The 22,692-nt window shown below is 45.1% G+C and overlaps 1 protein-coding gene across 1 annotated transcript in view; it reads right to left on the bottom strand.

Annotated features, from left to right (window-relative positions):
* Positions 1-1,060: 1,060 nt before the first annotated feature.
* Positions 1,061-22,692, bottom strand: part of PPA1 (inorganic pyrophosphatase 1) — a 42,247-nt gene continuing 20,615 nt past the window's right edge. The window contains exons 3-11 of the mRNA XM_072628714.1: positions 20,577-20,630; positions 18,709-18,828; positions 15,080-15,166; positions 13,368-13,494; positions 11,127-11,254; positions 10,069-10,154; positions 8,851-8,920; positions 5,371-5,413; positions 1,061-1,422 (exon numbers count right to left, since the gene is read on the bottom strand). Coding sequence (XP_072484815.1) covers positions 1,391-1,422; positions 5,371-5,413; positions 8,851-8,920; positions 10,069-10,154; positions 11,127-11,254; positions 13,368-13,494; positions 15,080-15,166; positions 18,709-18,828; positions 20,577-20,630 — 747 coding nt within the window. The 3' untranslated portion in view covers positions 1,061-1,390. The remainder of the gene's footprint in view (positions 1,423-5,370; positions 5,414-8,850; positions 8,921-10,068; positions 10,155-11,126; positions 11,255-13,367; positions 13,495-15,079; positions 15,167-18,708; positions 18,829-20,576; positions 20,631-22,692) is intronic.

The following is a 22,692-nucleotide window of genomic DNA, read 5'->3' as shown; positions in this document are numbered from 1 at the left end:
CCTAAGGATGGGCAGGGCAGAACACTCCTCATCATACACTGGAGGATCTCACAGGTGAGGGGAGTCCTTAGGTGGGCCAGACCAAAGTCCTTCCGCCCCGCCTTCCTCCTCGCTTATCCTTCAAAGTTCTTCCCTGGCCCTATCAATTCTCCAGAGCAGCAAACTCCAACCCACATGCTGACTTAGAAAACCTTACATTCACATTATCTATGTTCTACCGTATTTTCGGTTCAGCATTTCTCAATTACTTTTAAATCTGGCTCAGGGGCCACGTTTCTGGAGGACCCATCCAAAATGCCCATGTTTGGTGGGCAGCAACGTAGCACTGGGCAGTCTACTGGATTAAGCTTCTGTCTACCTTAACCTAGAACCTAGTTCCTGGGTAACTAAGTTTGTTCATTTCACACACAAATTCTAAGGTGTATTTAAGGTGTATCTAAGCTGTAGCTAAGGGTCGGCAGGCTCTGTCCCGGTTGTGTACAGGCACAGGCCTTAATTTTTCGGTTTCCTCCTGTTCCAGGGGGATGAATTTTTTTATCCTACTAGAAGGTTTGCCAAGCTTAATGTCAATTATCTCTTTTGGTCCTTGGAGCCCCGTGATGTAGGTGCTGCTGTCATCCTCACCCTCATTTTACAGATGAACAAACAGGCTCAGGGTAGATGTCAGTTATTGAGTAACAGGGCAGGATACAAACCTAGGCCTTAATGAATCCCACGGCAGAAGACTCCTTTAACTCACACTGCCATAACTCGGACTCCAGGTCAAGGAGGATGTTAATGTTGGATTTAATTGCCTACAGAGTGTAACATGACTGACCCCACCTTCTTTTCTGGCTGCCCAGGTAACCCATGTCACCTACGCCTCCTCTGGGTCAGTCTCACCAAGGCTTACTCGATCACCACACAGCTTTCCATTTTTAATTACAAGGTGAATTTTAGGATGAACATTGTAGAAAACAAAATCAGGAAATCCTGTCAAACAGGAACACCTGTGCTTGCCTGGCAAGTGTTTTATTTCAGATGTTTTGGGGTTAAAAAAAAACAACCCATTCTCTCCAACTCAGCTTCAGCAAAATAATTTTATTTCCTTCCATATGGTAAACACATACACCCAAAGCATGCTTGCTTCTGCACATCTAGCTCTCCACAAATGGCTTTCCAATTCTCTCCAGCCAGGACCTGGAGACCCAATGGTTGTTATGCAGGTTGGGATAGGGAGAAACTGCTCTTGGGAGGACGGATATTGTGGACAGACACAACTAGTTAACATGGAATTTGGCTTCAATGAAGCTGCCTCTTCAAAGCTCTCCAGTACAAAGCTACGACTTTGGAATCTAGAATTCCTGATCAAGGGAATGCAGCAATGCTGGCTGGTCCTCCTGAAGGGCTGTTAGTTGCTCTGGTAATAAAACCACTTGTCGACTGTATTGAGAAAGAAAAAAATGATTAGAATCTGGGGTGGAGCCAAGATGGCTGAATAAAAGATGGACCTACTCTAGCTCTACCCCAAAAGCCCATAAAATACCTATTAAAAAATGACTCTAAACAGATTCTAGAGCAGCAGAAGCCACAAAACAACAGAGTGAAAGAGATTTCCAGCCCAAGACAGCCTGGAAGGCTGACAGGAAAGGTCTATCGCATGCGGCTCAGAGTGGAGCGCAGCCCACAGACAGCAATCCAGCCTTGGCTGTGCAGCACAGGACTAGAGCAGGCTTCAGGGCATGGAATAACAGGCAGCAGCTGCAGTTCCCAGATTCCTCAACCCACAACAGCCAAAGACAGCTTCAAAGGACAGTGAGAAAGCTATTTCATCTAGATGAGAAGGGAACCTGGTCTGGCCTCAGCCCCAGGGTAGCGGCAGTAGTTGAGGCAGCAGCATCCATTTTAGAAGCCCTCAACCTAAAGGCCCCGGGGGAATGAAGTGGCAGATCGAGATCTCAGCCCTGAGTGGCAGTCCTAGGGTGAGGAGGAACACTGGCATGGTGGAGCTGGAGGCAATTGTGGAGAGGGAACCCTACTCGCAGATCCTGGGCAGAAAGGCTTGTGGTTGCTCCCAGACCAGAGCACAGGCCAGGCAGGAGAGGAGTAAACTCCTCTCCCTTGATTGTGCCACCTCGGGGGAACTGAGAACTTACAGGTCCTTAGAGTATAACCTCCACTTCACAAAGGACTCAACAATCAAGTAACTGGCTGAGAAAATGCCCAAAAGAGGAGAAAAAAATAAGACTATAGAAGGTTACTTTTTTTGGTGAACAGGTATTTTCTTCTACCCTTTCAGATAAGGAAGAACAAAGTATACCATCAGAGGAAGACATCAAAGTCAAGGCTTCTGCATCCAAAACCTCCAAAATAAATATGCAATAGTCTCAGCTCATGGAAAAGCTCAATAAAGATTTTGAATCAAGATTTTGATTTGAATCAAAAAGATCTTCATCAAATAAGAGAGGTGGAGGAAAAATTGGGAAGAGAAATGAGAGTGATGCAAGAAAATCATGAAAAATAAGTCAACAACTTGCTAAAGGAGATCCAAAAAAATGCTGAAGAAAATCACTTTTTCAAAAACAGACTAACCCAAATGGCAAAAGAGGTCCAAAAAGCCAATGAGGAGAACAATGCTTTAAAAAGCAGAATTAACCAAATGGAAAAGAAGGTTCAAAAGCTCAGTGAAGAAAATAGTTCTTTAAAAATTAGAATGGGGCAGATGGAAGCTAATGACTTTATGAGAAAGCAAGAAATTATAAAACAAAACCAAAAGAATGAAAAAATAGAAGATAATGTGAAATATCTCACTGGAAAAACAACTGACCTGGAAAACAGATCCAGGAGAGACAATTTAAAAATTATGAGACTACCTGAAAGTCATGATGAAAAAAGGAGCCTAGACATCATCTTTCATGAAATTATCAAGGAAAACTGCCCTTTTATTCTAGAACTAGAGGGTAAAATAAATATTGAAAGAATCCACCAATCACCTCCTGAAAGAGATCCAAGAAGAAAAACTGCTAGGAATATTGTAGCCAAATTCCAGAGCTCCCAGGTCAAGGAGAAAATATTGCAAGCAGCTAGAAAGAAACAATTCAAGTGTTGTGGAAACACAATCAGGATAACACAAAATCTAGCACCTTCTATATTAAAGGATCAAAGGGCTTGGAATATGATATTTCAGAAGTGAAAGGAACTAGGATTAAAACCAAGAATCACCTGCCCAACAAAACTGAGTACAATAATTCAGGGGAAAAAAATGATTATTCAATGAAATAGAGGACTTTCAAGCATTCCTGATGACAAGACCAGAGCTGAATACAAAAATTTGACTTTCAAACACAAGAATCAAGAGAAGCATGAAAAGGTAAACAGGAAAGAGAAATCATGAGACTTACTAAAGTTGAACTGTTTACATTCCTGCATGGAAAGATAATATTTGTAACTCTTGAGACTTTTCTCAGTATTTGGGTAGTTGGAGAGATTACATACATATAGACAAGGCACAGGGTAAGTTGAACAGGAAGGGATGATATCTAAAAAAATAAAATTAAGGGCAGAGAGAGGACTATATTGGGAGGAGAAACGGAGAAATGGAATGAGGCAAATTATCTCTCATAAAATTATCTCTCATAAAAGAGGCAAGAAAAAGTTTTTCCAATGGAGGGGAAAAGGGGAGAGGTGAGAGGGAAAAAGTGAAGCTTACTCACATCACATTTGACTTAAGGAGGGAATAATATGCACACTCAATTTGGTATGAAAATCCATCTTACACTACAGGGAAGTAGGAGAGAAGGGATAGTGGGGTGTGGGGGAGATGACAGAAGGGAGGGCAAATAGGAGGGAGTAATTAGAAGTAAACACTTTTGAGGAGGGACAAGGTCAAAAGAGAGAATAGAATAAATGGGACCAAGATGGAATGGAGGAAATTATAGTTAGTCTTTCATAACATGACTATCATGGAAGTCTTTTGCATAACTACATATATATAGCCTATATTGAATTGCTTGCCTCCTCAGTGGGGATGGGTGGGGAGGGAGGAGAGAGAAGTTGGTACAAATGTTGAGAATTGTTTTTGCATGTAACTGGGAAATGAGAAATACAAGGTAATGGGGTACAGAAATCTATCTTGCCCTACAAGAAAAGAGAGAAGATGGGGATAAGGGAAAGGAGGGGTGTGATAGAAGGGAGGGCAAATTGGGGTAAGGGGTAATCAGAATACACAGCATCTTGGGGTGGGAGGAGGGGAGAGATAGAGAGAAAATTGGAAACTCAAAATCTTGTGGAAATGAATGTTGAAAACTAAAACTAAATAAAGAAATAAATAGTGATTAGAATCTCTGCTTAAAATGTGGTGGGGAAACACTGAGCCAATATGTCCTTCAATACCCCAGGAAGCCAAGTGTTCACTGCCCTCAGCAAGGATGCTGACTTGGAACAGTTTAATGAACTGCTATGGTCAAAGTCAACGGGAGCCTGGGGGCTGCTCTGGGGAGCAAATCCCCTTAATCTGGTGGGGCTGGTCTTAGAAAGAGAGACCTGCATGGGGGGGAGGGAAGGGAAGGTGTCACTGGGCCTGTCTTCAAAGTCTGGAGAACATAAGCTCCTTGAGGGTAGGGATAGTTTCATTCTTGGGCTCCCAGAATAGACCCACAGAATATGGCCACACAGTAGCTGCTTCATAAATGCCTCCGCGCTAAAAGCCAGCTGAGCTTGGTTCAATGTACTCTCTGAGAGCTGAAGAGGGGTCCTGAAGGGGGCCAGCCTTCAGTGGGCGAGCACGTCTGCTCTGAGTGGGCACCCCATAGGGAAGTGTTTGTTTGGCCAGCCTTGGACAGGTGTCTAATTACTGACAGTTTCCCAGAGCTGCTTGCTCATGATGAACATTCTTGCAGGAGTAAGAAGTGCCTGCTTGTGAGGTGATTGCTCATCACAAAGACTAAGCTGATAGTGGCTGCCCAACTCCACTCTGCTTTTACTGGTGAAGCCCTGGACCAGCTGCAAGGTCTGTATCTAGTGATGGGGCCACCCCACCTCCACTGCCCCACCCCCAGTCTCGGGACTTCCTGCTTTGACTAGCCCGAGGGGTTGGGGGGCAACGGCTCTGGGTCTAGAAGCTTAGTTGCTCTTATCCACCCCCTGCCCACCCCTCTTCTCTTCAGGACCACAAGGAAGATTTCCCTGGAGCAGAAACAAGCTGGTAGCTCCAATGGGAGGAAGGGACAATTTCTGAATGACCCAAGGGGTGCAGGGAAGTCAAGCAGGGGCCTGGGCCTTGCAGCTACCCCTTTTGGGGTCCTAATAGTGCCATCGATAAGGATGAAATGAGGGAACAAAGGAACATCTAGACCTCCACATGGTGTGATCAGGCAATCAAGCCAAACTTACCGTCTGTGGGGATGACACAAGTAGATTCACAAGGTGGAGGCAGCTACAAAAAAATAAGAAAAGGCATAATTATGGTCACAAATGAAAAAGAAAAACAAAGAACAGCCCCAACCAGGTTGATGGCCCTGGAGTCAGAAAACCTGGGTTCAAATTCTGTCCCTTGGAGACCTCCCTGCACCTCAGCTTCCTCATCTATAAAATGAGAAGGCTGGACCAGATGACTTCTATGTCCTTTCTTCCACCCTCTCTTCCTGCCTGCCCTTTCAAACACTCAGTGAGTATATACTATGTCTAGTCTGAGGGTCTTCTGGACCTAGCTCTATGACTCTACCAACACCACCACAATGTGGGGCCCCCTTGAGGCTTCAAACACAGGCCCACTCCCTGGATTCCCATGCTGTAGAAATGTCTATTTTTGAGCATTTGTGGTTGGATCCATGTAGGGGCTCTCTCCACTGACTAAAGCCAGCCTGGACCCCAGCCTTCTCTCCCTCAGGAGCCAAATGGCTCCATCACTGGGGGTCACCCACCTGCTGAGGCTCTGCACCTGACTGAGCGAGGCTGGGTCTGAGACAGCACACACCCAGCCTGTCCCACCGAGGCCTGAGCTCCACAGACCTGGCTCATGTGAAGCCTGGCTCACTTCTGCCCAACCTCACATCACAGGGGAGAGTGCTGAGGACTGGGCCAGAGCACAATACACTCAGGCTGACAGATCAACAGTCTCTGGGAGTAGGAGTCCTCCCAGGATGAGGAGGCATGTTATGAGTGAAGACAAGACCAGGGTCAAGTTCAAGAATGGGGCTCCCCACCTCCACTAGCATAAGGACCTGTCCTGGCACTCCAGACAACACCCTGAGCCAGGCATCCTAACTTGGGTTGTTTCCTGAATGTTTTTAGTTGCATAAAACAAAACAGAAAAGACTGCAAATGAACCCATTCTACGGAAATATTGTAATTAGAATGTTCTTCACAAACACATTCTCAGACCCTGGGTTAGGAAGCCTCATCCTGACACTACAGGGGAGAGGAGCAGCTGCTCAGCCTTGGGGGAGGGAGATCCTGACTTGTCACTCCCTGCAGGGCTAATCAGCTCCTGTACTACCTCTCATCAGGCACCAAAGGGTCAATTCCAAAGCACAGTCACTACAACCACCTGAGACAAGGGCACACACTTCAATGAGGCACAGAGGTGAGCCAGTCTTGGCTGGAAGCCAGGGCTCACTCAACCACCAACATGGCACCCCAGGATTTCACTGGACTGACACAGGTCACTACCACGTTGTCCCTTAAGACAGATTTGATGGGATACTGTGACACTTCCAAGTTCTCATAAGAGGTTACTGGTCGGTAGGATGCCCCCTGATTCTGCGTTCAAATCTTTCCTCTAATGTTCACAGTGTGTGTGACCTTGGGCAAGTCACTACCTTTATATAAGCTTCAGTTTATATGTAAAATGGGAGTGGACTAGCTAGCCCTGGGCCCCTTCTAGTTGCAGAGCCATGATCCCATAGGTTGCCCCTTGTTTTGTCACAGAACATCTGTGCACCTCAGGTCTAAGTGCTGCTTGGCTTGGGCTACTTCCAACAGCTCCACAGCAGGGAGTCAGGTTGGTTCCCCCAAATGTGTCCTTCGATGCTCAACCCATTGGTGAACTGAGGCCAGTCCTTTTCTTTGGCTTCCTCTATGGAGACTTGGTGAGGACTCAGGGCCATCCCACATAATCCCCTAGGGCTTACTACCCTAGCCCTTGGGCGCTCTCCAAAGCAGATAATTTTTAAAAGTAGGAAAAACCCAACAAGATATCCATGGGCAAACTTGCTCCAATTTCACCCATAGGTCAATTCCACCAGTCTTAAAAATGATGCTCAGTATGACTGAGTTCTTTAGATGAAACAATCTACGAGTCTATGACCACATCCATTCCTCAAATTTATAAAAATACAAGTCATTCCCCAATTGATAAAGTCAAAGGATATGAACAGGAAGTTTTCAGACAAAGAAATAAAAACTATCTATAGTCATATGAAAAAATGCTCTAATTTGTTATTGATTAGAAAAATGCAAATTAAAGCAATTCTTGAGGTACTACCTCATACCTATCAGATTGGCTATTATGACAAAACAGGAAAATAACAGATGTTGGAGTGGATGGAGGAAAACTTGAATGTTAATGCACTGTTGATGGAGTTGTGAACTCCTGCAGCCACTCTGGAGAGCAGTTTGCTACTATGCCCAAGAGGACTATAATCTGTGTGTTTGCTTTGATCCAGCAATACCACTACTAGGTCTACAACCTAAAGAGATTAACAAAAAAAGGGAAAAGGACCTATAGATACAAAAATATAGCAGCTCTTTTTGTGGTGGCTAAGAACAAGAAATCTAAGGTGTACCCATCGATCAGGAAATAGCAATAGTATAGATTGTGCTGAAATGTTACTGTGCTATAAGAAATGACGAGCAGGATGATTTCAGAAAAACTTGGACTTACATGAACTGATGCCAACAGAACAAGAACGTTGTACTCAGCATTGTACAATGAAGAACTGTGAATGACTTAGCTGTTCTCAGCAATATAGGGATCCAAGATAATAAGGACTCATAATGAATCTGATTATCCACCTCCAGAGAAAGAACTGATATTGACTGAATAGACTGAAGCATGCTAGTTTTCAATTTCTTTCTCTCATTCTTTTATCTGAATCTTCTTGTACAAAATGATTAATATGAAAATGTATGAATGCACATATATAACCTGTATCTGATTGCTTATCGTCTCAGGGAGAGGAGGAAGTTGGGATTCAAAACTTAAAAAAAAGTTCAAAAATTGTTTTGATGTGTAATTGGGGAAAAATATTTTTTAATAAAATAAATCCACAGCCATTTTAAGGGAGGCTTCCCTTTATTTCTCCTCTTAGAAAAGAAGAACACGGATTGAAGAGCACCTACCTACCCAGCACCTCCTTCCAAGTCCCCAGCAAACAGCCATGTCACCAAAAATTTTCTCTTCCCTTCACTAACTGCTGTTGCCTAAAGCCGGGGTGTCCTACTTAAAAGGATGCAGGGGCTCCAACTCCAGACAGCAGCATCCCTCCAAGATGCATGTAGACTGTTTTAAAAATCTTTTATTCATTTGCCAAGTATCTCTCACTTACACATTAAGCTGGTTCAGGTCATATATGGGAGTGTGGCTGGCCACTTATAGCACTTATGGTCTAGACTAACTCAATGTCTTTTTAAGCATCCTGTCACACCCAAAGATTAATTACTGCACAGGGAGCAGTGAATAATTCCTAGGAAGGCGGCTACTTGACAAAACCCACTAGCCCACCAACTGTGATCTCCAACCCTCTGGGAGTCTGTGGGTCCAGGGTCTTGGAACATGTTCATGGGTTTAGGTGACACTGACTGAGAAAATGAAGTTTTTTCTCTGCTGGTCCAGCCTCATACCTCAACTAAGAGAATGATGTTTTCACTTACAGTATCTACAATCGCTTTGGCAGATTCCATGCTGCACTTGAAGGGACTGTCCTCTACAGTCGTGTTCATGCTGTATGTAAAGAAACCAACAATCAGGAATCAGAGCAGAAGTCTTGGGACCCACAAATCTTTGCCAAAGGCGCCCAGTAGAGCAAAAAGACATAGACATTACAATGACTGAGTGAAAAGAGAGAGGCTAGGCAGATTAGGAAAATTTTCTTGCATTAACCAACACTGCAACAATTTGTTTCCACAAATTAGCCATTCTGGTCTATGCTCATTTTCATCTATATCAGTCAATTCCACAGGCACTCATGAGATGCACCATGGGAGGCTGAAGGCCAGGCACAAAGCTCAGCCCGGAAAGCTCCTCCTCTCTTGCCACAGACACATTGAGGAGAATTGCTGGGCTGGGTGGGCCACACCTAGGAGGCAGAAATTCCAAGCTGCAGCTAGGCGATCCCACCAAGTGAGAGAGGGAAGCCCTTGCTGATGCCACAGCTACAATTGGTCGTTCCCTTAGTGAGTAAGCTGTCTGAGGCCATGAACTGTCTTTGGACTCTTTTTGTAACCCCGGTCCTTGGCACCTAGTGCCTGACACAGAGTAGGTGTTAATAACGTCAACAGAATGATTCCTGAGTGAAAGAATTTTTGTCTGCATTTTTCCTGGGGGCATGGTGAAGCCTATTTGGTACCAAAGCCCTGGATACCCTTATGTCCCCCAGTGGCCTGGAGGATAGGAGGTAGAGACCATCTCATGTCCCCACCAGCTTCTCCTAGGAGAGCAGGGGCTGAGGAGAGGCCCAATGTTAGACTGAATGGCAGCCACGAAAGCTGTCTTTCCACCTTCTCCAAGGAGGCCTCACGTCTCTGGACAGGCTGCAGATGCCTCATCTTGGTCTTCCCTATACTGCTCAGTATAGAAGGCACCCGAACATTTGGTGAATCCACAACCAACTCTCCCAAAGCCTGGTAGTTGAGGGTATTTTAAACCTTTGCTCTAAGTCAGAGGCACTACAGTGGAGTGGACAGAGAGGCTGCCAGGGGTCAAGTTCAGTCTCTGACATATCCTAGCTGTGAGTTACGCAGAAGATGCCAATCTGCATCAGGAAAGGGAGTTTCCCACCCTCCTGAAATCACATGCCCCGTCCTTGTCTACAGTCCTAGCAAAGTCATGCAGGGACAGTGCACTGACCTCCTGGAAGGGTTCAAACATACCAGTTAATTCCTCCTCCATCTGTTTTCTTCGCCACCAATGCCTTCCAGTGATCGTGAGTGCTTTTAATGATGTCAGTGGCAAAGTCCTACAATTTCAAGGAACACATGCTGGATTGCAAGTATGGAAATGAATTTCCTTTTTTTAATCTACCATCTCAATTCTGTTTTCCTCCAGCTAAGGCGCTTCACTATCTGCAGGACCTGGGATGTCCTGGGGATAGACCCTTGATCCTGCCTATGCCTTGGTCCAGAAGCAGTGGTTGGTCCTCTAAAGCATGTCAACAGCAAAGACAGATTCCGTTTATTGATATTTGGATTTGTTACATGCAAAGTTCTCCCTAAAAGTGACATGAAGCTCTGGAGATATTTGTAAGTAAGCAGTATTCTGAATGCTAATGAGGAAGCATATTATTAAGCAGAAGGAGCCTGTGACGGTGGACAGAAGGCCGGGCCTGGGGTCAGGAAGACCTGAGTCAGACCCAGCCTCAGACACTTACTACCTGTGTAACCCTGGGCATGACACTTAGCCTCTCTCTGCCTCAGTGTTCTCAACTGTAAAATAGGGATAATAATTAGCATCTGCCTCCCACGATTAAAGGAAATAATCATTGTAAAGCACTTTGCAAACCTTAAAGCATAGCATAAATGCCAGTTTTATGCCAGTCTAATAAATGTTATTAGTATTATTATTAATAATTAAATATTTCTCTGGTCTAAAAAGCCTTTCCAGACCTGTTCCCTTAGGAAGGTGGCTGGTAGGTTAAGAACAAAAGGCCTTCCTGAGGCAAATAGATTAAGGGTGGACACCTAGGTAGGACAAAAATCCACAGTGCTCTTCCCCAATTAATCACTGCCATCCTCAGACCCTGACACCACTGGCCTGTGACTCTGCTAAGCGTTAGAAGAGGGCTCTTTACTATTTGACAAAGACAGGTATGGCTCCACTGGGAAAAGACCCTTTCAGGCTTTGACAAGGGCAGGTAGGGAAAGTAGTGGAGAATTCTCAATGGAGATTAAGTGGCAATTATCTGGAACGTTAGTCCCAAACTGTGCCTTACCTTATCTTTAAATTCTGCATTGAAAGCAAATTCATTTTCTGGTTTCCCATCAGGCACTTTGTACTTTCTAAACCATTCCACTGTGGCTTCTAGATAACCAGGTTTCAGCTTTTTGACATCGCTAATATCTAAAAATAAATAAATGTTTTTAAAAAAATAAAACAAACAAAAAAAAGACCAATGGCAGGAGGCACAAATGTCCAATTTTTAGCATGAGCAAAGCACCATAAGATTTGTGCCTTGAAGCAAGAAGAGCAGACTTGCCCCAGGCTACGATGCTCAGGGAAGGGAAACTGACGTTCATGGGTCTGGGTGACCTACTCCAGGGCTCTAGAGACATTACTAGGTCATCAGGGTTTGATTTTTTTAAAAATTATTTATGTTTCTTGCTTTCTAGACCACGTACTCCCTGAGAAAACCTTCCTTATAATGAAGAAATGCAATTCAAGGCAAAACCAACCAAAACAGCAGCCACCTCTAGCATCAGACTTTGAACAAGGAATTTCAAATCATGTCTGAAAGAAAAGCTGAGTCCTGTCCACAACAGAGCAGCCCCCTCCCCCTCTGCCCAGGGCCCATATCTCTCTGGGGCACACCTAATGAGAGAGCTCAGATGCTGCTAATCAAGCAGAAGGAAGGCTGGATCCGCTCCCAGCTCCCCCTGATCATGGGTCTCCTTTAATGGGATGGGTTCTGGGCAGACGCCACGTGCCAGCTAGAGGTGGAGGGCTAGGGGGTTCAGCCACCAGCCAGTTGTGTGACCTTGAGTAAAGCCTGTTGCCACTCTAGGCTTCTGTTCTCTTTAGTAAAACTGGGAGGAGGGAGGAGTTAAATGATTTCTAAACACTTTATTATTCTATTATTTGATAATTTTCTAGTTGGCCAATGCAAAAAAAAAAGGTTAGCCACTATCAATTTAAACCAACTGAGGTATATGGAGAAAAGGTACGATGAAAAGCAGTCTAGCTCTGTTGTTAGAGGCCCTGGGTCCAAATTCTGCCTTGACGCTTCCTGCATACAGTGGGCCAAGGGGTTGGATGGGAAGGCCCCTCCAGCTCCAAAGCAAGGAGACTATAAATGACATCATCAAAGCAGGTCAAGAACTGACCCTCTTGGCTATTGATCTATTGAATTTCTGCCACAAGACTGACACTACCATTCCCTGGACCAGGCCTCTCCACTGTTCAGCTCAGCTCCCACTGTCATGTAAATCTCAACTATTCTAGAAAGCAAGATGGAATCTGTTTTCTGTTGAATATCCAACTTCCTGGCTAAAATGTACCAATAAAAGAAGGGCTATTTTATTTAGACTGTCCCTCTGTCACGATCTTCGCAGTGGGAGGCAAGAGATGAGCTACCTCAGGTCAGCAGGACGTGGAACTGTCCTGGCTGGACAAATGAAGGTTCAATCCCACTGAATCAGAGCAAGGTTTCTTGCTAGGTCCTCCCAGCAGAATATGTGCCCGGTTCCTTCTTGCCCCCAAACCTGGTCAGTTCCAGGAGACTCACATGAGCCAATATAGAATTACATGAGAAGAGTGAAATGAGGGGGTACAGGGGAACAATGTTATTACCACATCTTACTCTTTCAGCGAACCACGGGCACAAGCATTGCCACTAATCTTCAAATGGACTGACAGACCAAAGGAACACAGGAGTTTAGTGGAATGAGATCCTGGCTAAGGCAGAGTACCTGGGAATCTCAGCCAAAGCTCAGCCACCAACTATGTGACCTTGGTGAGTCACTTCTCCCTGGGCTTTGGTATCCTCCTTTATAAAATGAGGGATAGGAGTGGATCTCTAGGATCCCTCTAGACAGAAGATGTCAACTTAAAGCATGGCCAGGCTCCTTACCAGTTATGTGTCCTTTGAAAGATGACCTCTCTGGGCCTTGGTTTCCTTGTGCAAAATGCATGGGCTGGAGAGAACCCTGAAGCCTCTTCCAGCTGTGCTAAGCGGTATGATCCTATCTCAAGGTTCCAGGTCTACTTTTTAAACAGGAGGGGCATATGCATTTGGCACACTTAGTCCAGCCAGACTAAAATGCACAAAGGGCAGAGTCACTCCTGGAATGCAGCTGATCTGGACAGGAGGCTTGCCTGCTCTTCTCACAGTACAGTGATGAAAGTACTAACCTTTCCGTCTGTGCACTGAGACAGGGGATCTGGTGGTCTGAGCACCAGGAAATTCCAGGACAGGTCAGACATGACTGCTCCAACTTCCCCACTAAGCACAACTTACCATTATAGCTAGCAGCATCGGGATCATCCACATTGATTGCAATGACCTTCCAGTCAGTTTCTCCTTCATCAATCATCGCTAATATGCCCAGAACTTTCACTTTGATCACTTCTCCTCTCGAGCATATCTAGGGATAAAGACCTGAATCATGACTGTGCCAATGCTGCAGAACGAGAGACATCCTTGGCCAGCAGAAAATGACCAGGCTCCAAGAGGGACAGGCCCAAAGCCCCCACCCCACAGCCTTCCCAAGTGCTGGTGAGGTTTATTTAGTTGAAAAAGGGCCAGGAGGTCCGAGGGCTCCCAAGCCATCTCGTGCCTGGGGGAGGAATCAAGCCTCAGCCCAGGCTGGCTGAGCTACCCCACCCTCTCTGGGCCCAGGGGACTTCTAAGGTCCTTTCCAACTAGAACAATCCATGAACTCTTTAGATTTGGTCTTTTATTGGCTTCACGGGACCGTTCGAGTTTAGCAGGCATCAGCAGCACGACCAGCACAAAGGCATCAGGGTGGTATACCAGGAAGAACACCAGATGTGGAAGTAGGGGCTTCCTCCCCTGGTAGGTGGGCAGGTCACTCAGCCAGTCTGAGCCTCTTTTTCCTCCTCTTAAACAAAAGGGCCAAACTAGATGGTTTCCAAAGTCTTTCCAGGCTCTGAAGCTAAGCTCCAATCTGGGCCAGTGAATAGAGGCTTCACTCTTACCATGCCATGGTAGAGAAGCCCCAAAGAAGCCATGTCTGTGGATGGCACTTCAAATAAGTATCAAAGTCTGGCTAGAACACACACATATGCTACCTACTATGACCTGAAGAAACTGAGAGATGGCTACAGAGGAAGTAAGAAGAGGGATGGATGCAAGTCAGAGGTTGTGGGTTCAAATCCCAACGCAGATGTTTACTGCCCATGTGAGCCTGAATCACTTAGTCCCTGTGGGCTTTAGAAGAGTAGGAGGCTGGATGAGGCACCCTCTCAGGTCCCTTCCCTTTCATCTAGAATCCTATGGATTGTTCACACCTGGTTAATATTCCCTAGAGCATGTGATTGGCCCAAAGCCCTAAATCACAATGATCAGAGGATCAAAAGGGACCTTTCTTTGAGGGTACCTTTTCCAGCCTCTTCTACAGCAACTCTCATCTGCAGGGAGTTCGTTAAGATGGGCCCAAATTGATCCATCCAGAGCTTGCCCACACTGAGCCTCTGGAGCAGCCTAGAACAGAGAGCATTCTCTGTTATTATACATGTGATGGGGGGTGGAGAGAATCCCACTGGTTCCCAAGTCAGGGGCCTAAGGTTCTAATCCCAATTTGAACACTACCTCGCTAGGGAGGAAAAAACAGCTGATTCAATAATGATTTATTGGACATTTTATATCAAACACCTCAGCGGATCATTTTACAGATAAGCAAGCTGAGACACGGGGAGCTGTTAAATGGGTTTGTGAGGCTAAATCCAGGGTCCTTTCCAATACACCAAAGCCAGTTCCCTGTGACCTCTGAGTCCTGTCTTTCACATGTGTAAAGTTGGGGGTGGCAGGAAGCCAATGGGTCCAATGAACTCTCCATTCCATCACACTCTAGTTCTACAAAATAGGCCAACTGATTCTCTACCCAAAAAACACCATGAGAACCACTGAACACCAATGAACAGAAGCCCTTTTCTGAAGGGAAGTAGGTGGGCCCTTCCAAATAAAGGACGCTTCCCCAGGGCAGTTACCTTGCTCCCAATCTCACAGACATCAATTGGGTCGTTGTCCCCACAGCAGCCGGTATGCTGGTCTTTATGCCCTGGATCTTCCCAAGTCTGAGGACGACAAGAAGAGATGAAGGGATATAGGGGCCCAAGGGTAACCCCTCCCTCCAAAGGTGTTAAAGAATTTGTGGTTTTCCCATAATCAGTCAAAGAGTCCGACTGCTGAAGGAGAAGATATTTAATCTAATCTCTGAGCCTCAGATAAGACTTAGGTTAATTAGAGATGGTTGGGATTTGCCTCAGTTTCCACAAAGATTTTGACATATCAAGATAATTACTAGTTAGAGGAAGTCAATCTATGGACCAGGAAGCATTTATAAGGTGCCTACTCTGTACCAGGCACTGTTTGTTCAAGGTTTGGTGGATACTAGACAAAAGTCCCTGCCTTCAGGGAGCTTAGACAGGGAGACTTTTATGCATATAGGTCTATACAAATAGAGGTAATTGCTTGGAGAACAGGAGATTGGAGAGGGGAGGTCTCAGCAGGTGAGAAGATCAAGAAAAGTGCTGTCACCAAGTTTTGAAGGGAATTAGGGATTCTTAGAGGTAGAGGTAAAGAGGGAATGCATTCTTGGCATGCAAAAGCACGGGGGTGGGAGATGGAGGGTTGTGGATAGGGAACAAATACCAACTAAGCTATAAATAGTATCATAGATTGGATGAAATTTTAGAAACTGGTTAATAAAACTCATTGATGTAGTAGAATCAACATACAGAAAACAAAACAGATATGATGTGAACATTCCAAGCAAACCACTTTCATTAAAATGATTCTGAGCATTTAGAACTGCAATTCCCTGTAAAGGCTTAAACTCTGCAACTGTAAATTCCTTGGCTGCACTGAGCTGGGATTCAACAGGGAATACCTAAAAAGTCCCATGTTTGGGTTACGAGAAGCAGCTTGTTAACGACAGGATGGAGTGAGGTGGCCTGTATTTGTTGGCATGTGGTGACCCCCATTAGATGGTGAGCTCAAGGGCAGGGACTGTCTCTTGCCACTTTCTATGTCACGGTGCCTGGCACACAGTATGTACTTAATAAATATTGAGGATGTGTTTAGGGGGTGGGTGGGTGTTTGTGTGTGTGTGTGTGTGTGTGTGTGTGTGTGTGTGTGTCTCTCTGTGTCTCTCTGTGTGTGTGTCTCTCTGTGTGTGTGTCTGTGTGTCTGTGTCTCCGTGTGTCTCTGTGTGTGTGTGTGTCTGTCTGTGTGTGTCTGTGTGTGTCTGTCTGTGTGTGTGTCTGTCTGTGTCTGTATGTGTCTGTGTGTGTCTATCTCTGTGTGTGTGTGTGTGTGTGATGTGTGTAGGGTGTGTGTGTGTGTATGTGTATGTGTACATACACTGTCCACACTGTCCCTTCTGGACAGAGCCTGTGTTTGTGCTCTGTGATCGCCACACTTTGGGAAGGATAACGACAAACTGGATCACCCAAGGATGATGACCAGGTGACCAGGGGACTGGAGACCATGCCAAATGAGCCCGACTGAACAAACTCAGGAGACTTAGCCGGGGCTCTGGGGGAAGAGGTAACACACAGGATGGCCCTTTAAGTAACTGGAGAAACGTGTGCTTTTGTCAGAATCCCAGGTCCTCAAATATCCTGGCCAAGGCCCTGCAGAGCTCCAAAGTACATGGAGCTGGCTTCCATTGCCAGCCTGGGGCCACGGCAGGAGGAGCGTGGAGGAGGGATGGCTATCCTGTCATTCTGAAGGAGCTCTGCAGATAGGACTTTTAAGGGTTTCTCCATCAGTTCTGGAAAGGGCCAAGGACCACAAGGTGTCAAGTATTTTTCTTATAAGTGAATTCTCCTGGTAGACTTCAAGTACCCATTCTGTTGTGGTAAGTACTCCCTCTTCCCCACACACAGCAAACTGAAGAGGCCTTAGGCTGCAATGGTTAAAAAATACACACCCTCCAGCCAACCTTCTGCTTATGAGTGTGGGGAGCTTCGGTCCATGACCTTTCTCCATCAATGCAAATCACCATCATTGACTTCCCTGGGTCTCCCTAACCCCAAGGCTAACACTCTAGCCAAGAATGTCACAGCCCAAACCAAAAATGAAAGCGTGCACACAGATATGGTGAGAGGCTGGCAATATTAATCTTTTGCCAACTGCCCTCATCACATTATCATACAATTACAGACACCACCCACCCCGGGTGACTGAAAGGTCCCTGAGGGCAGGGCCTGCCTCCTTTCATTACTGTAGCCTCAGTGCCTGGAACAGAGTCATACTCTAAATAAATATCTGTGGCCCTGGTCTAGATATGCACATGGATCCCGGGCACAGTTCCTCTCCACAGGGCTTGGCTTCCTAGGGTCTGCAAGGAAGGGAAGAGTCAGATGGTCACCTGCTACCCTCCCAGAATTCGGTCCAGTCTGAGTCACAGCAGGAAGGTCTTGCGGGAGGTAAGCACAGGCTCTGAGCAGCTGGGCCCAATCTCAGACCTGGCTAGCAGTGAATGAGGACTAGACACTGGCACGGTGGTCTACTCAGCTAGCTCAGGAACCAGCTTTGCCAGAAGAGATGAAAACACCTCCATCACTTCTTTTTCTCATCTGAATAATGATTCAGAACTCTTCCATAAACAAAAGCTCCAGCATGAACCTCATCAAGCAAGAACTAAAAGATATGATTCCACTTCACAATGAGCCTTATTTGTTTTTTATTTTAGCTAACTCCAGATTTTACTGAATACACAAATCATATCATCACAATCATCTACATCTCCCAAAAACTCATCCCTTCTTCTTTCCCCCACAGTGACATCCCTTATAACAAAGAATAAAAAGAGGAAAAAAACACCAGTTTAGCAAATCAGGTCAATTCCAGGCAGTAAAACTCACACGGTGAACAAGTTTACATCACAGGCAGTATTCCACACCCATGGTCCCTCAGCTCTGCCAAAAATCCTCACACCTCCAAGGTCTGGCCCAAACACTCAGGCTTTACCATCATTCCACAATGCAAAAAACACATATTAAGGACCCCTCCCCTTTCAGGTGCCTCCCATCATTCCTCAGTCGCATGCTCCACCCACTCCAGTGCCTTGGTGAGGAGCCTTCCAAAGCCTAGAATCACTTCCCATGTAATGACAACAGTCCAGGACCACTGGATCAAAGCCAGTTACCTGGGGATGAGCGTGGATCCTCACCTCCCAGATTACTCACTTTAACTTGTCATCAAGATCACTTATTCCCCTGACATGATATTTAAATTCTACTGTGACCAACATTCAGTTCTGCATGTGCTCTTTTTAGGGGAGTACTGTTACAAGCTTGAGTTAAACATCGGGTGACTCTGCCCTGTCTTCGATGATCCAGAGGGCCCTGCAAATCCTGGCCCAGGCCAGTGTCAGGGCCTCCTAAGGATCATGAACCTCCCCATGTGAGTGGCAACCAAACTCTTCCACAGGGTGTCCAGGAGGGCAGGGGTCATCTTTTGCCCTTCTCTGCGTCCCCAGGGCTTGGCACGAAGTAGCTGTTTAGTAAATACTCATTGTTCGGCTTTTCTGTTGCACCCCTATTGCTGAACACAATACTCTGCGCACAGTAAGCACACGAGCCTCTTCATTCATGGCATAGGAACGTACCTGAGGGATGGCCCCGTAGTTCCAGATATAACCTTTGTGAGGGAAGACATTGGCAATATAGCGGAGTTTTCCCTTTTTGACATCTTGCTTAATTGGATTTAAAGGATCCTTCGTGGCAATCTGAAACAAACAGAACCATGCTGTGTGGTAGGTTTGCTGGGAGATGCTATTCAGACAGGGATTTGGGAAGGGAAATGTCTATGCTACAGTAATAAAATAAGAGGCCCGATTTGCTGTTTTAAAATCACAGCCATTTATGTGGCAGGAGAAATAAGAGATGAACAAGAAAGAATTCCTGTTAGAAATTAAAGATATCTATAGTCATATGAAAAAATGCTCTAAATCACTTTTGATTAGAGATGCAAACAAAACAATTCTGAGGTAGTACATCATACCTATCAGATTGGCAAACATCACAGAACAGGAAGATGATAAATGTTGGAGAGGATGTGGGAGAGTTGGAACACTAATACATTGTTGGTGGAGTTGTGAGCTGATCCAACCATTCTGGAGAGCAATTTGGAACTATGCCCAAAGGGCTACAAAAATATGCATACCCTTTGACCCAGCAATACCACTTCTAGGACTGTATCCCCAAGTGATCATAAAAATAGGAAAGGGTCCCACATGTACAAAAATATTTATAGCAGCTCTCTTTGTGGTGGCCAAAAACTGAAAATCAAGGGGATGCTCATCTACTGGGGAATGGCTGAATAAATTATGGTATATGAATGTAATGGAATACTATTGTGCTATAAGAAATGATGAACAGGACGACTTCAGAAGGGCCTGGAAAGACTTATATGATCTGATGCTAAGCGAAAGGAGCAGAACCAGGAGAACCTTGTGCACAGCAATGACCACAGTGTGCGAGACCTTTTTCTGGTAGACTTGAATCTTTGTAGCAATGTAAGGACTTAAAAAAATTTCCAATGGTCTTTTAAGGCAAAATGCCTTCAATATCCAAGAGAAAGAACTATGGAATTCAGTCATAGAATATAGCAGATCATTTTTTTTGTGTATATTATATTTTGGTTTGTTATATGATTTCTCCCATTCATTATAATTCTTCTACACAGCATGACTATAGTGAAAATGTATTTAACAGGTATGTATGTATAGAACCTATATAAAATTGTATGCTGTCTCAGGGAAGGAGGGGGGAGGTAGTGGGAAAAAAATCTAAGTTATATGGTAATGATTGTAGAACCCTGAAAATAAATAAAATTAATATAAAAAAAAAAATTCCTGTTCCACAAGGTCCACCTGAAAACCATCTGACCTTCTAAGCTCAGGATAAGGGTACTCAGGTAAAAGTATTCAATTCAGAATCAGAGCACCTGGACTTGAAGTCAAGGTCTCCTGTTCACTGTTAAATGGCTGAGTCTCTCTGTGCCTGTTTCCTCATCTGTAAAACGTAGTGGTTAAACTGGATGATCTTAGGACCATTCCAACTCTAAATTCTAGGCCTTTAAAAGACTGAGTAGAGGTGGAGGAATGGAATGAAAGGAATGACAATGGGGGGTGGGGAGGGTGGCAGGTGAGTCCAGAAAGCAGCCTGGGAAATAATCATTCACATGAGAGAGCATTTTAAGGGTTACAAAGAGCTTCCTTCACAATACCTAGATAGGGCAAGAATGGTTATCCCCATTTTACAGATGAGGAAACTGTGGCTCAGAGTGCGACAGAGACTAGCTGCAAGCCCAGGACTAGCATCCCCGCTGGCTAGTGTCTACAAGGACACATGGGGCAGGCCAGAAAGGATTGCTGAAGCCAGATGGGAATGCCAAAGGAAGTGAGATTTCACTGAGTCTGATGCCTCTGGATAAAAAATGCCATCAGCCCTCCTACCAAAAGAGAGCGATTACCTCCATCTTTGCATTTGTCCATCGAGGTACTTCCACAACCATGTGAAACACATTCTGAAAACAAAGACAAAAGGCAGAAGGTGAGGGGACAGTTGCTCCTAAAACTCATATGATGTGAGTAACCTACATCTCACCCCAGGGGGCAACTTCATGTTGTTGACCCAAAGCTAAGGTGTTCATTTTATTAATGAAAACTTTATTTTCAATTATCAAGATTATTTTTCTCCCTCTCACCTCCCCTGAGGGGAGGAGAACTCTTGTACTGACAGATTTGTATAATCAAGCAAAACAAATTCCCATTGGAGATGTGCTGGAAAATGTGTCTCATTCTGCAACTCGAGTCCACCTCTCTCTGAGGAGGTGGGGAGCCTGCTTCCTTAGTCCCCTGTAACTGTGATTGGTCATGGCATTCATCAGAGTTCCTAAATCTTTCAAAACTGTTTTTACAATACTGTAATATGAAATGTTCTCCTGGTTTTGCTCATTTCACCATGCATCAGTTCATACAAATCTTCAAGATTCTCTGAAACTATCTCTTTCATCTAAGCTAGTCATTTTCCTGTGCTCTTGACTGACTTTTACTGTTAGCAGATATTCAAAGAGAAGACATTACTACAAAGTGAGGAGGCTGATTTTTAACAAATAAACATACTAGGATGTGCACATCTAATTAAGCAGTGGTCATTCAAGGCTATCACCTGGAAAGATTGGGGTACATCCTCCCAGAGGACTGTGATCATCCCACAACTGCCTCTAGAGGCTGTTCAGGCTACTCAGGAAAACGTGTCCTTCTACTCACTTGTTTGCTTTCAGTGAGGTGCCTTCAAAAGTAATCAGTGTCTAGTCTTCCAAATTTCTAAGTTCTGGGCTCTCTAACTGGTTTCTATGGCCAAAGACTATGTCAGCTAGCGCTGGCATTCTGTGGATGGGCCTTTCTGCACTTACTGGGCTAGTCCTGGCATACAGATACGTGCCAGTGCCCATGGCCTTTCTAGTTTGGTAAGAGCTGCTAGGGTTTGTGCTCAGCTGGCACCATAAGTCATCTGAAGACTTGTGAAAAATAAGATCCAACAGGTTTGCTTCAAAACAAGCAAGTCTCCCATGCTAGTCCAGCTCCTAATGACCCATTGCATGGACTAGTCTACAATGGCCTTCAAAAGGCCCGCTTATTCATCACATTGCTGGCTGTGGAATCTTCCCCAGGAATGGGTCTGACTATTTCATTTCACTATTCGCAAATTTCCAATGGAAGTCCAAATTTCTTAGCCTTCCATTCAGGGCCATCTATAACCTGGTCCCAACCACCCAGGGCAGAGCTATCTCCCATCACTCCACACCCATCCCCAAATGTATTCTGAATCTCAACAGGAAACATGGAGTAATGGCTAAAGCACTGGACACTGAGTCAAAAAGACTGAGGTTCAAATCCCAAATGCCGCCACAAACTAGATGTGTGATCCTCGGCAAGTCATTTATGCTCTCTGAACCTCAGTTTCCTCATCTATAGTAACAGCTGGCAACCATAAAATGGAAGGGTTGTACTTGGTGTCTGAGGTTCCTGATTTCCCTTCATGGGCCTGGAATGTTACTTCTCCACCCTTGCCACTCCCTCTCACCTCCTCCATGCAGCTCCATGAGCCACAAATGATTTCGCCTCCTTTTTCCTGCCTCTTTTAAGTCCTTGACCACTTCTACATCTACATACATATTCCTACATCTTCCTACATATTCTCTCTATTCTACATGAGCCACACAACTGGACTGTAAACTGCTCAAGATCAGGGATACCTAATCTAGGACTGAGAACAGGATACTGCACATGGCAGGTAAATAAAGTTTATGGAATGACTAAGACTCAAGAGCATCCATCTTACTCAACTGAGAGGACTTCTGAAATGCCCCCCCACATGTTTTCAAACAAGGGCAGAACTAGGGGATGAGTATGAAGTCTGCCAAGTCAACACCCCCAGGGGCCTACACTCACTAAAATCTGCTTGCTCCCCTCCCCCTTCATACAGAACCCTAACCAAGTCACAGCACCGTATTTACTAGAATCACTTCTCTGTTTAAATGCTGGCTTTCCACTGGCAAATTAGATCTTCAGCAAGAATGACAC

Source organism: Notamacropus eugenii, chromosome 1, assembly GCF_028372415.1.
Source record: "Notamacropus eugenii isolate mMacEug1 chromosome 1, mMacEug1.pri_v2, whole genome shotgun sequence".
Classification (NCBI taxonomy): Eukaryota; Metazoa; Chordata; class Mammalia; order Diprotodontia; family Macropodidae; genus Notamacropus; species Notamacropus eugenii.
The sequence above is the reverse complement of the archived record's forward strand: the minus strand, read 5'-3'. Positions and strand labels throughout refer to the sequence as shown.